The 14,710-nt window shown below is 40.3% G+C and overlaps 1 protein-coding gene and 1 pseudogene across 3 annotated transcripts in view; both read right to left on the reverse strand.

Moving 5' to 3' along the window:
- The window catches only part of RBM17 (RNA binding motif protein 17), a 49,259-nt gene extending 39,154 nt beyond the window's left edge, over positions 1 to 10,105 (reverse strand). For all 3 annotated transcript variants that reach the window (XM_037001458.2, XM_073229374.1, XM_037001453.2), the window contains exons 1-3: positions 9,946 to 10,105; positions 4,334 to 4,471; positions 1,367 to 1,483 (exon numbers count right to left, since the gene is read on the reverse strand). In XM_037001458.2, coding sequence (XP_036857353.1) covers positions 1,367 to 1,483; positions 4,334 to 4,456 — 240 coding nt within the window. In that variant the 5' untranslated portion in view covers positions 4,457 to 4,471; positions 9,946 to 10,105. The remainder of the gene's footprint in view (positions 1 to 1,366; positions 1,484 to 4,333; positions 4,472 to 9,945) is intronic.
- Positions 10,106 to 14,710, reverse strand: part of LOC108387300 (uncharacterized) — a 40,185-nt pseudogene continuing 35,580 nt past the window's right edge.

The following is a 14,710-nucleotide window of genomic DNA, read 5'->3' on the forward strand; positions in this document are numbered from 1 at the left end:
TTGGGAGCAATAATACAGGTTTTAGAGTCAATACACAGTACAGAAAATGATGAATCAGTTTTAGAATAGATGTGGCAAGAAAAAAATTAGAGAATTTATGGGAAAAAGTTGTCAAAGACTAAGAAACCCAAACAACCATGCCCACCATAGGGTGTGTTCCCCTCTTGACAGACTGTCAGCCTACAGGAGCAGCACTAGTTCCTCTGGCCAAGAAATCCTATCTTCAGCTGCACCCAGTCTCAGAAAAAAGGCAATTTGGGGAGCAAGTGGGCTCCAACCCAAAATAGTCCAAACCGTGAGGACAGAGAAACTAAAGAAAGGAGGGGGCATGCAAGTGGGACTGTGTCTCAGCTTGTTTTGGGTTCTTTCTATAGTTGGGAAAGGGAATAGTACCTTGCTAAGAAAGTCAGCAGTAATAGCATATTCTATTAACCTTTTGGTCATTTTTCACCAAGCAACTTATGTGCACAGTGCTGTTTAAACTACTGCAGTCATATTACTATTATTAGTGTTTTAACCTTTTTTTAAAATTAAGGTATCAAGTCCTCCCTAACCCCATTGCAGTTACTGTCTATCAGCAGTAGTAAGATGCTATAGAGTCATTACTTGTCTTCTCCATGCTGTATGCAGTCATATTATTTGAATATAATCTGTGGGTTTGAGTACAGTTTTTATTAAATTCATTTGCCTCTCACAGTGTATATTTTAATTATTATTTTCAGTTACCTTTACAGACAGACCTTCTTAATCCTCACTAACCTAGAGTTGACCATATCTGTTTCTTTGTTTTTTAAGCTTATGTAAAATCACTGGGATCATAAAGGTTAGGGTGGTAGAATTTTCTTTTAAACTTTTGTCTATTTTAATCCACCATAAAACAGTATCATCATTTATTACGATAGTAAAAATCAGAAAACAACTATCTATTTAAATGAATTATATAAACTACAGCACATTCATACAAGGGAACATAGTGAGGCCATCAAAATGATCAAAACAGTCCTTCAGTTTTTGAACAGACGAACATTCACAATATATTAAGTGAGAAAGGCAAGTTAGAAAACAGAAGGTGGAGGAGGCATAGAATGGAGGTTTAAAACTAGAGTTTTAAAACTCTGGAGGGCAGGACTCAAAGTCATTTATTTTTCTTTCTACATATCTCAGTTTCTGACTTTTCTATGATGTACTATTTTATTTTTAATAGATATGTTTTAAACTTCATGAAACAAAAGTAAAAAATAAGTTGAAGATGACAGTGACTAGACTGCAAAGGTCCACCAGGGAGACACTGTGTTCAGAGTGACATATGCATAAAGTAAGATGTGCAGAAGGCAGGAAGGCCTGGCAGGTCAGAGGTGGGGCTTACCTTCAGGCCCGCTGCCACGTGCGGTGGGGTGTCCACAATCTGCCGCTCATCTGAGGAGCCTCCCCGCTTTAGGTCAATTACTGGGGCAAGGACTGTACTCTGTTTTGTCCTCTGGCTCTAAAATCATTGAAGAACAAGAAAAGCATACTGAAGCTTCAAAATAAAACTCTTACTACTTGTAGCAAAGTTTTTTTGTCTTCTTACTATTTGTATCGAAGATTTTCTGTCTTTGTAACAAACCTTTCACATTGAAGAAAAGAATAATCTTAACAGCCTATCAATTCAATTATTACGATAATCACATATACTAGTTTCTTTAGCCTTTTTTAAGAACACAAATTTCCACCATTTTTGTAAAAGGTTTACAGAAACCTGGCCACTTTTATTTAAATGTGCATGTGAAATATGTATAAAAAAAGCCTTACACTGGATTTCAGTATGACCCCAGGAGGGCACATCTGTAGAAGCAATAAACCACCATCTCTCTTGAATTTAACAGTGCTTATAATTTTGAACAATTTTAATCCAGTCATTAAATATATAATTCACAAGGTAAATACCAAAATTTAAAGGACAATGTGGAGAGATTATCAGAACCAAGTATTTTTCTATTTTTAAATTTTTCTACTTAATACATACTTTTAAAATGGAGATACAGATGAAACTGCAGCTCCATCTTTCAGTTACAGGTAAAATTTTCTCTAACAAATGCCTTCACAGATTTGGTTAGGCAAACTTAATGCTGAGTAATTAGCTAACTAATCAGTTTAACAGAATCAAAGCAATGTATCTTCACTTCACAATAACAATTTCACATACCAATCTCAAAAGATGTTAGAAGTTAGCAGAAATGATTTCACAAGCAACTTTTTATTTCAACCAATTAAAGTATTTAAAATCGCAACATATTTTCTAGTAACTGAAGCTGCATAAGTGAAAAGATGGTAAGCATAAATTAAACAGACTGAAGCAGATACTGGCGAGGATGTCTAAGAGTCTAGATTTTACATGAAAACATAATTCCTTACTTATCAGCATCTCTTTACTTTCCATGTGAGTAAAATAATGGTACAGGAAATCAGTATGTGATCCATAAATTTTGACTTTTTAATATAAATATATTTAATATAAATATAGTAAACACTTTTTGGAGGGATCTACTTTTGCAACTGTATTTTATATGAAATGGTTTTTAATCTACAGTTTACAAATATGCAATGGATGGATAGAGAAAGTGATCCTGACATATACTGGGCAGGAAGACACGAACTCTCTAGGATTTAAAAAAACTGGCTGCAGGTAATCCCTAAAGCTGAAAATTTTTAAGCTGGTAGTAAAGAATTTTCCCAAGCAGTTTTTAGTCTGCATATCTGTAGTTTATTTTGATATCTTCTTCTCTAATTTGTTAACTCCCATTAAACTAAGATTGCCCACTAATTATGTCAGCTTAAAGTTCGAGTTTGTGTTACTAAGTATATGACTAGCTGCTTGGAATCAGTCATGTTACAAAAAGATTAGTTTTCAAGGATAAAATACATGAGATGGTACTGCCCTGGAATATAAAACTTTATTTATACAACTATGTGCAAAGCAAGTTACATGAAACTTAACAAAGGTTTAAAAAATGAAACCAAATTAAAAAAAGGATAAACAGAATTTGTTCTGCTGATCTTCCTTTCATGTGGGATGAAAGCTCATTTAAAAAAGACAAAATTCTGTCTCTTTAAAAGAAATACTGGCATAAAAAAATTTAAATCTGGTAATGATAAATTTGAAAAGACAAAAACTCTAATCAACAGAATTACAAAACACACTTAAATTATAAGAGGATGCTGCTTTACCCATATCCTAATCCTGAAAACCTTCTATAATACTGAGCAATCAAATGAAAGCATTCAATGTAAGTATCTGTTGATGGGGTAAAGGAAACAAAAACTAATTCCAACTTTAAAAAACCATTTGTTATGGAAAATTTCTAACATAAAATTAAAGAGAACATATCAATGAATTCTTAAGTCTCTACCATCCTGCTTCAACAACTACTAACTCCTGGTCAATTTTGTTTCATGTACATTCCTAGGTCCCTTAACCCAGACCAGAATATTTTAACCTAAATCCCCCAAATTAAATCATTTTACCACTAAGTATTTTAATATGTTATTTCTAAAGCCGTTTTCAACTTTTTTCATTATTGCCTTCCTGCTCAAGGAAATATTCTAATACATTTTTCCCCCATCCTTGAAATTTTAATGCCAGATAAACTGTTCTGAGCTTTATACATAAAAACAGCAAACCATAATACCGTTCTCATTCCTAAAACTATTTGACAGTAACATCTTAATATCAAATACCCAGGGGCCAACTATGTTTTTAATGTCTCACATGTTGAATAATTTCAAGGATATTGCCAATAACCAACATGTATACAACAGGAAAACAACTACCCCCAGACTACACACATCTGACACATTCACAGTCACTCAGTGTCCTCAAAAACGCATAACCTCTGTTATAGCTTAACAATTACTGCAGAGCTTCATTCCTCAAAATGCTGCTTCCAAACCACCTACAACAAACAGGAGGAATGCTACCGAGAAATGCAGACTCTTGGGGACCCACCCCTGAACCAGGATTAACCAGAGTATCAGGAATACAGCTCCTGAAGCAGCATTTTGCTGGAATTCTCAGTCACTCTTCATTACTGAAGTCTGAAAACCAGGATCACTGCTGGAAACCGCGAGTACTGCTCTTCCTCATTTTGATTCCCTGAAATTATTGCATTTCCCAGAGTCGACAGGAGCACAAGAACGTCAAACATCTGCTTCTCTCTCCCCAGCCTCTCCTATAAATGTTTAACCCTATATATTCAATAAAGAAGCAGAAAAGCAAGCTAAAACCAAGTTACTCTAAATCTAAGGAAACCCGCTCCGTAGACTTCTGCCTGCTCACACTGTGGGCTTATCCTACCTTGGCTTGAGTGAGAGCCGCCTTCTTCACCTGAAGCTGAGACTGCAGAAGTTTGAAGTTTTTGGACCACCCTTCTGTTTTTGAGTCACTGGTCTCCACTCCCAGATCATCATACAGGGACATTTTTTCAATTTAATGCTGAAAGGCAAGGTGGGTAGAGTTAAAAGAATGCAAAAAGTAGCAGATATTTAAAATCTTTTTGTGTTAAAATAACTCAGCATCATGAAATTTCAGAGGTAAAAGGTATCTGAAAAGACTACCTAGTCCAGGGAACTTCAGTGACAGAAGTCAAGATGCCTGACATCACCAATTAGTGCCCTAATACATGAGGCTATACCCATGTATTATTTTTAAAATAAACCCCTAGAGGGTATTGATTAGTACACATGATGTGTGTGGGGTCACGGGGAAGACAGTGTAGCACAGAGAAGACAAGTAGGGACTCTGTGGCATCTTACTACACTGATGGACAGTGACTTCAATGGAGTATCCAGGGGGACTTGATAATATGGGTGAATGCAGTAACCACAATGTTTTTTATGTCAAACCTTTATAAGAGTGTATCAACGATACCTTAATAAATAAATAAACTTCTAGAATTAATTTTCCTATCTATAAGATCACGTGGTCAAGTAATTCATGAATGAAATCATTCTGTTCTATAGTATATAATGATGTAAGACGGAAGTTCTAGATTCATTATTTACATATTATTTACATATATCCAGTTAAAAAAAAAAACTATTTTGTCTTAATAGCAAAAAAGTAGAAGCCTTACAAAAACACCAATCACCATGTTGATTTTGCACATTAGCTGCCTTTTTTTGGGTTATACTTTTAAAAAGAAACAATTTAAACACAAACCTAGAATTAAGAAAAAAATGATCTCACAGATGCTGTATTTTCATAAATTATGATAGGTTGTTGAGGGGAGAATAGAGTAAGAGCTTAAATATTCTGACCTCCTGGTATACTACCATGTAGAAATTTGTAATCTTAGTGACACTGATTACCGATAATCAACAATCTGCTTGTGAATGATCAGAACGTAATATCCTTGCAGAACAGAGGAATACAAGACAACGACAACAGGAGGACCAGTTAACATTTAGAATCCCGAAGCCTGTCGGGCCAGTGTGGTGGTAAATGCAGTTTCTGCTGCAGAAGCCTAGCACAGGGCCACCACTAAAGCCTAGTGTGGTACAGATGGGGAACTGGGATTTTAGAGATAAATCTGCCCAAGGTCATGGTGGGAAGACCCATTTCAAACTCAGGTGAATTCCACAGTGCTTGCGAGCAAAGTCCTACCACACTTTTAAATACCATACCATCCTGAGTCCCACATAACATGGCCTACTTCTCAAAATCAAAAATCCACCTTTCTTACAGATAGAAAGATAAAATTTTTTGATTGAAATCCCTAAATTGCAAATAAACGTTCAGCACAGTTAGTTTCTGACTTGTGGACACATTCCAAAAGTCAGTTTCCAGACGCGGACAGCATTTTGCCAGAGAAATTGTGTTAAACAAATCCTGCTTCACCTGTGTCTGTGTCTCAGGAAGAGAAGGTCAGAGAGACAAGAAGGAAAATGGTAATCCCCAGCGTTACATCAGACTCAGGGCAAAGATGTCTCTGGCAGATGCCCTCCTCTGTTCCAATGACTGGTTTTCCAAGACCCTGCCTCAGCAACACCCTGGCTCCACTGTGCGTGCTGGGGCAAAAGGGGTGGACACTAATTCACTCTCAGAGCGGCAGTTCTGGTTTGAGCAGACTTCTTGGCCTGGAAGTCAGTGCTGCAGCTTTCCAGTTTCTTCCATTCCTCCATTACCTAAAAGCTCTCAGTTTTCATTTCCAAATGAAAGGCCCGGGAGGCACAGGAGCAGGCGAGGAGGAGCATGCTCTGCTCCTCCTCAGGAAGGCCTCTGGGACGACCCACCAGCTAGGCTGAGAGCACCGAGGACACAGCATCTCCTAGAGAGCACATCCAGTGAGATGGATGCCCACTGCCTTCTATACCAGACAAAATGAAGGTTTTATTCAGTAACATGGCAGCAGCGCCTTGCCTTGTTAAGCTTGAGTCAGAGGCTAAATGAAGAAAAAGCAGTGAACTCCATTTCTTAATTAAGTATGGCTGAAATATGACCATGTCTTCAAAGTTTTATAGGGAATCCCCTTGGGGGTCCACTTCAGAACCCATTTTAATCCACGCTATTGTAAACTCCATCAAAACCTAGATCGTTTGTGGAGTTCACTGCTCTATCCCCAGACTAATATCAGTGTCCCACCCAGAGCTGAATACAAGTTAGGCCAACTGCACAGTTAATACTCTATTTGCAAACCCTTCCCAATTCATCTTCCCAGAAATTTCTGGCCAACAGTGACTGACCTGAAGGAAGACCACCACACCAGAGCTTCAGAGGCTTTTGTGCACTTTCTCCCAGCCTACCTTGTATTAAAAATGAATCATTTTTACCCAGATACATAGCCTTAAATTTTAAACCTACTGTGAAAGACAGTGTTCAATGTCCCACTTAGTATTGTGATGACCTCACAATATTAAGTATCTTAGTATCTCAAAAACTACTTCAGAAATGACCATGCAGCTTTCATCTAACCTAGTTTAATTTTCTGAGCCCTCTTCATTCAATCGGTCACCCAACCAAAGCCTAGTCAAACAGGTTCATGTGTTCTGTCCTTATTTTTATAAAGGCAAGGGGAACTAATATAAATACATTTGGGGAAACTAATACAAACTAAGCTTTCTGGAAGTTATAAATGGAAAGATAAATTATCAGCATTTGCTTGCAACCCAAACTCCACTTTACATCTCCTAATATCTCTTCATAAGAAATCTGAGAACTTCATTTAATAAGATATTTACAAATATGTTAGTGCCAATGGAAATAGGTTAAGCAAATGCCCGCAAAACTGGGAAGGAAAAAAATTAGCTTATTCATTTCTCCACCTCCGCATTGAGTAGGCATTTAATAAATATTTGTTAAAACAATAATAAAGTCTATTTCGTCACATGAATCAGCAGTGCAACTACACAGTGCCCAAAGGATCCACCATAAAGTTAAACTTAATAAGCAAAAGGTTTTAGATATAGAAGTGTGGAATGGTTGCACAAAATTAATGTACTCAGTGTGATGGTACTGTGCATTTAAAAATGGCTGAAATGGGTAATTTTATGTTATGTATATTTACACACACACACACACACACACGGAACAGCACCACCACTACTCCCTACCCAAAACAGTAAACTCTGATAGAAATCTATCCCCAAATTTGGGGGTTAAACAAATAAAATGGTGTAGAGGACCTCTGCCTCCAACAGTTCCTCTACCTAAGAATCCAAACTGAAGATAATCTGTTGACTATTCCATTCGATTTGCCTTGCTTTGCAAGCTTCATTATGCACAAAAGTCTTATGTTTATTTAAAGTTCCTTGTTTCCATCCTCAAAACCTTTAAAAACAAACACACTTTAAATATTAGAAACTTATGTCATCTTACCATATCTGCCAGTTTTCTGAAACTCAGAGCTTATCATCAGATCTCTGCACCACAATAAATGCAGACCTTTCTTTGCTTTGTCACTGAACTTGAACAAATTCATAGAACTGATTAATCACTGCAACAACACATTTGTTATCCAGCCACTCATATATGGCCTGCTTTTAATTAATTATGTAATGCTACAAACACCAGTGAATTTACCACAAAACATATTCATGTATCATTAAGCAAAAAACGCCTAGAGAATATGGAAAGTATATACAGACAGGAAACAAACTCTAAGGGGCAGTGCACTGATGTCCACAAAGGATATAAGTAATAAAAAGCACATGCCTCATGTGTAAGATTAATGACTTTTTAAAGAATTTTTAATTAAAAATTAAGTACCTCTTTATATTTACAGATAGAGAATATCTCTGTACCTCCACCTCTGACATCCTTGCCAAAATTTAGTATTTACACCCATTTTCATCAATTCTGATTATTACCAAAATACCATAGGCTAGAGGGTATTGCAAACAAGGTCCACTAGTTACCTGCAACTTAGTTGTGTAACACAACATCCTTTCCTATTTACGATCATTAAAGACTTGGGTCAGTTACTAACCCTGATCATCTGTTCCCTGATAGATTTCCCTTGAATTTTAAACAAACCAGGTAAAAAGAGATCCAGTTCAAAGTTACATTTGGGAATGCACAACAAAACTCAAAATTCTTCTTTCCCATAAAGGCTGTCTCTAGTTGTTACCACAGAACTCCACAACAGAATTGCTCTCCACTGGTAACGCTTCCATTACACCTTGTTGTATTCCTGTCCATCTTACATCCTACTCTATTCTCAACCATACAGCATGCAGCACAATTCTTAATAAAATTCGAAAAATAAAACACCTTCAACTTAAGTCACTAAATTTATTACTCCGTTTTCCCTAAATATCCTCGGTATAGTCAAAATGTCTGCAGCCTTATCCTGTTAAAATGAGGAAACTGAGCTGCATCCTTTAAAAATTTAAAAGGCCTACCTGCTGCCAGGAAAGTGTCTTCATCTGCCCAAGCATATGCAGGGTTTTGCCCTATCAAGAGTATCCTACTTCCATCCACGTGCCTGGCTCTCCACAGCTCTCCTCTACTGACTTCTCCATCTTCTTGATCTGACCTGATACCCGTCCTTGAAGCTCTCTCTGCCTTACCTGTGCAGTTTCCAGAATACACTTTGGGGCTTCAATTCTGCTGCGTCTACACTTACTTCCTCTGTAGAGAACCTTTTCTCCATCTTGCACATCTAACAACAAACACCTCCAACACTCAGTCATAACCATCACTACCCTGCTGGAAGCCTTTCCAGACCCCACTCCAGTCCCTCGGACCAAGCCAGGCATGCGCTTTTATGCTTGTTCCCTAGAGAGCAAACTCCCTGAGAGTAGGGACAGAACCTTGTTTATCTTACACGAGCTGTTCCTAACAGTGGTCCGAGCAAGCGAAGACGCTTGGTGATGGAATATCAGAGCTAAAACTCTTTTAAAAGGACAAGGACCGGGATAACGCCTGAGTTACGTCTTCCTTCGCCTGTCCAGGTAAATCTCCATCTTTGAGGGCTGTCAGCATCTGGAGTTCCCCGTTCTGCGGCCCGAGAAGGAGACGGCTTCTTCCCTCTCCTCTCCCTGGGCCATGGAGGGGTGCAAGTGTGCTGGGCCACAGTGAACAGGCCTGGCCACCGGGGTCTAGGGACCGAGAAACTTTTTCAAAACATTACCAGCAGAGAACAAAAAAGTCCTGGGATGCAAAAGAAACGGGAACGGACGGGAAAAGGAATAATGGGAAGACCAGAAAAAGAGTTCGAGGGCCTCGGTGACCCGCAACAAATAAAGGAAAAGTGGTGGTGGGGCGCGGTGGGAAACCCGGATATCGCCCGAGGCCGGGGACCGCCTGGAAGCTGAGGGCGCCGGCGTCCTGGGGAAACCGCCCGGGATCTCCCGCCTCCTCACGGCGCGGCCTAAAGCCGCGGCCTTGCGTCCAGCGCCTCCGGGGAGGCGCTCCCGCCCCGGCTCCCGCCAGGCCGCTAGCCCAAGGCCACCACGGGCATCACTTACCTGGACCGCCCGGCTAACTCTCCCCATGGGCCGCGGCGGCGCACCCGGCTAGGCGCCGCGGAGAGGGCGGGCTGCGCGCACTCGGCGGCGGCCCGCGACACCCGACCCTTGGCCAGCGCCAACCCCTACGCCGAGTCTGCGGCGCGCGCGGCGCGCGGGGTCAGGATCTCGTGCCGCCGCGAGAGAGGCGCGCCTGCGTCTGCGCCCACGGGTGCCTTGCCGACGCGCCACCTGCCTGCCGGAGGACCGCACTGCAGCTCCCCTCCGCCGCGTCGCTCTCTTCCACCTGGAGGTGTCGCAGTGGCACCAGTTTGTGACATTTCAGACTCAGGAGCTCCTGGCCGTGACCCCAGATGGTGAGGAGAACTGGCCCAAAGCTGCAAAGGGCCTCTTTGGAGTCAGCTGCGCGCTAGGAGGAGTGAGGGCGAGACTCCCTCCCAGCCCTTAGTTCTCGTTCATTCTAAACTATTCATCTACATGCGCAAAGCTGAAAATAAATCACCACAGCTCAGACAAATGGAAAACTGCTGCAAGAGAAACAACAACTCGCGCTGAATTAAGTGTCTAACTAAAGAAACAATACATGTGGATTTTAGGGTTACAGAAAAGAACGTAAATCTTTTAAAACCTCACTATTTAAAGACGATACAACAAAAGTTGGGAGGAAATAGAACATGGGATTTCGTGTAAATATGATTTTCTTGTCTGTAAGTGGGGGTAAAAGTATTTTGAGCTGATAAATAGTAGAGATTTTAAGTATACATCTTAGTAAAAAAAGGAAGATACTAAGAAATAATATAATGAAAAATCTGATTAAGTGGTGGGGCGGGGGGTGGGGGGGAGAAAAGGGAGAAAAGCAATATAATCGGGATTCATTAGACTATCTAATGCAATAGATGGTTAAGGTCATCATGTAACATTGTAATTATTATGGTGACCCAGAACAAAAATGCAGACCCTTCAAATTACCAAAACACATCCAATTACAAAATTAAACAAAATCACACAGTGAAATATTTGAAAAGGTTACAAGAAAGCATAATAAAATAATATGACACAAGGCCAAACATCTTTTACATGAATAAACATAAATGAGCTAAATACCTATTTTAAAAAAATACAACTTCAGATTGGAGCACAAACCATAACACAACTGTATGTTGTATACAAGAAAATGTATGACATAGAGTGATTCTGAAAGTTTAACAATACAGGAATGGTAAAGATATACTGGGAATATCCAAACTAAAGAAATCAGGCATCACAAACTTAATATTACACAGGGTTGATTTCAGGGCAAAAGCATTAAATGAAAATAAGAAGGACATCTTCTAATCACAAGAATTATAATTCACAATGAAGAAAAAATAGAATATCTATGTACCAAGTACCATAATTTCATTATTCATAGCAAACCCTACAGGATATTTTAAAAGAATTAATAGACAAAAACAATTGGTATAGTCCTTGCCAGATTAAGAGGACAAGAGATAAGTGAGGACAGAGAAACCCTAAAAATATAAGTAATATGGCAGATCTAATATATAAAATTCTGTACCTGAAACAGAGATTATGTTTTTTCAAGGGTCCTTGGAACATTCATAATAATTGGCCATATTTTAGGCCATAAAGAAAATCCAGTAAGTTGAACTATATTGATAATATTATCTGACCACAATTTTTTAAAAAATTGAAATTAATGACAAACAGAAAATAAAACACTCCTATTCCTTGGAAATTTTTTAATGCTTAGATAATATTTGCATCAAAAAGGAAAACAAAAACAAAATAGATAGAACCTAGAAAAGTATGAAAATGAAAATGACACATCAAAACCCATGGGGTTTAGCTAAAATAGTCCTAAGACGAAAACTGCTAGCTTTAAATGATTGCATTGATTAACAAGTTAGTGTAAACTAAATCAATTAAGCACCCATGCAGGAAGTGAGAAATAGAACAAAATAAACCTTTGAAAAGCAGAAGGATATAATTAATAAAGACAAGAGCCTAAAATGATGGTGTATAAAACAAAAAATATATAGAATTAGAAAAATAAACCCAAGAGCTGAATCTTTGAAAATAAATAGGTAAGCTGTTAACTAAAAAAGAAAAAGGGGAGAAAGCAAAAATGCACAAAATACGGAAGAGGGGGAATTAACTCCAGATACAGGGAAAAGTAAAACTATCTTAAGAGATGACTTCAATTTTACCCAATAAGTTGGAAAATCTGGGTGAAAGATAATTTTTAGGACAATATGATTTCTCAAAATGGACTTCAGACAAGTTATAAAATTTAAACAGAGCAACTGTTACAGGAGAAATAGGGAAGAAGAGCAAAGAGTATGCTCCAAAATAGCAAGCATCCAGATGTTTCCACAGGAGAATTTTACTGGAGCTGTAGGGCCACTGAATTCTGACGTGCTTATCTATGGACCTAACACAATAGTGATACCTAACAATTGAAGCCTGAAGAAAAGTGTGGGCCATTTTTACTTATGACTGTCAATGCAAAAATCCTACATAAAACATGAGTACACCATTAGGACAGAAATCCTCAGTAGCACAGTAAGGTTGTTCCCAGAGCTGTGCGGATCCACCCTCTGTGAGAAGGTTACATTCTGGCAGAAGGACAGGTGCTCAAGGCCAGCGTGCTCAGCTATAGTTTTGGAGGAGTCCATCCTGGTCTCTCAGTGTTTATTTTTGAGGTTGGCTTGGAGACCTGGGTTTGTGGGGGTCAGCTCCATTTGAGAAAAGAGGATTTCCAGAGTTGGGGAGACATTCTGGGAGGGAAACCCCAAATGCTGGTTCAAATACAATCAGGTTTAGGTTCAAGGTCATAAAAGGACCTGATTCCCAGCTTTGGACTCAGCTGTGGAAGCCAAGGCTTCTTGAGGGCGCTGCTGCCCTTGGAGCCTGTAGACCACGCAGCATTTCAGGCTTGCTGGAAGGGCAGGGAGCAGGAAAAAAGGATAAGACATTGAAGAATTTGGTAGAGGTAACACAACTAGGAAGAGATGGTCAGGGCATGAAGGAAGGATTTCTACAACTCCAGGTAGCAGGTCCTGTGGGCAGGAAGACGTGCAGTGAGTGGGCACTGAATGCTCGGAGGAAGGAACTGTTTTAGATACACAGGCTCAACCAAGCAGGAGATAGAGATCTCCCTGGAGAGACCAGGGGCTATCTCTCCATCCATTCTGTGTCAGGAGGTGAGCAGATTGTAGGAAATGGCCCTCATCCCTGGAGTCCAGAGACCCAGAGCAGTGTGGTGATGGGAAGAAAAGATTTTAGCCTTTCTTACAGGAAGCACAGAGTGGTGGTGTGAGCCATCCCTGCTGGAGTCTGAGGAAACTCTCCACGTGAAGCACTGTCAGGTCCTGCATGATGCTCTTAAAAGCAAGCGCTGCTTCCGATCTACTTTTTTTGGCCACAGCTTCTAGAGTAGGATCTGTTGGCCCTGCCACTTCACACATAGGCTGGGCAGGGGAGGGGCCGGGCATCCACAGGTACCACTCTTACCAGTTCTGTGCAGTGGTAAAATTATCCCCATTTTAGGGGACACTTCGTGGGCACAGTTAGCAAGTAGCACTGCCAGGAGGTGAACACACAGCCACTCCCAACCTGCTCTAGCCATGCTGACGCCAAGAGAAACAGGGGGGTTCGGCTCAGCTTCCAGGCAGACTTAAAATGTGGTTAACGGAAAAGGACGGGGGAAGTCGTTCCTTTTTTTTTTTTTTCTTAAGTATAATTTCCATTTTATTTTTTTCCTCAGGGAACAGTTTTTCCTTACATGGGCTTTGGGGAGGTTGTGGGGCAACGCATGCGGGTCTAAATCAGGGCGGGGGCATTCGGTCCCTGCATGCCTCCGGGAACCACTCCTGAGCACCTTGCTGAGAAGGCACAGCTCACACACTGATGCAGTTTCCCTTGCAGCGCCGGGAGCTCTTAAGTGTGGAAGATGCTTGCTTCGGAATTATCCCTGAGCGTGGCGGCCTCTACTATGTGTCCAATGACGAACTTCTTAATGGCCTTGTCCTTAGGCACACATCGGTCGCAGTTAGTGCCGCGAATAGGCTGCACGTGGCCGCTGCCCTTTTTGGTACGACCATTGTTCCTTCTTTTCTTGGTCATCTTGGAAGAGAGAACCCAAGAGAAGGAAGGTCATTCTTGAAATGGGATCTGTTCACTGAACATTTAAGAAAGAAAATGAATTTTCTGAGTGCCTCTGATCCCTTCTGGCTCTTACCAAGCTCTGAAGGAAAAAGGCTCGAAAAGCAGACAGGTGTCTAGACTGGGTCCCCAGCCCCCGATCAAAGTTCAGGTGGGTGTGCAAAAGCATCAAAACGCAGGTGGGTGTGAAAAAGCGCTGATTCCCAGGCACAGAGGGCTCTCCAAGTGGGACTTGGTGTCCCCTAAACCTCCCTCACTGCTGGACATCTGCCCCCAGTTGGAAGGCTGTGTACAACTGCTGCTCCTCCCGTTCTGGTTGGAGTTCGTCCAGATCAGTAAGTCACACAACGACAGACAACTTTTTGGTTTACAGATGAGAGATGCAATCGTCTCTGTGGTTTGGGGATTTTCTAGTTTAATTCTCAGGAGGAAACCTTTTTTCTCCCTCATCTCTGAGTATGTTAGAAACAACATTCTTGCTTCTACTTCCTGGCAAAGGTAACTAATATTAACTTTATTTTACAAACTGAGAATCTGAGGCTTAATGAGATGGAGGAGTATGACCCCGGGCATGCAATGAGCAGACAGGATAAACAAA

Source organism: Manis javanica, chromosome 2 (assembly GCF_040802235.1).
Source record: "Manis javanica isolate MJ-LG chromosome 2, MJ_LKY, whole genome shotgun sequence".
Taxonomy (NCBI): Eukaryota; Metazoa; Chordata; class Mammalia; order Pholidota; family Manidae; genus Manis; species Manis javanica.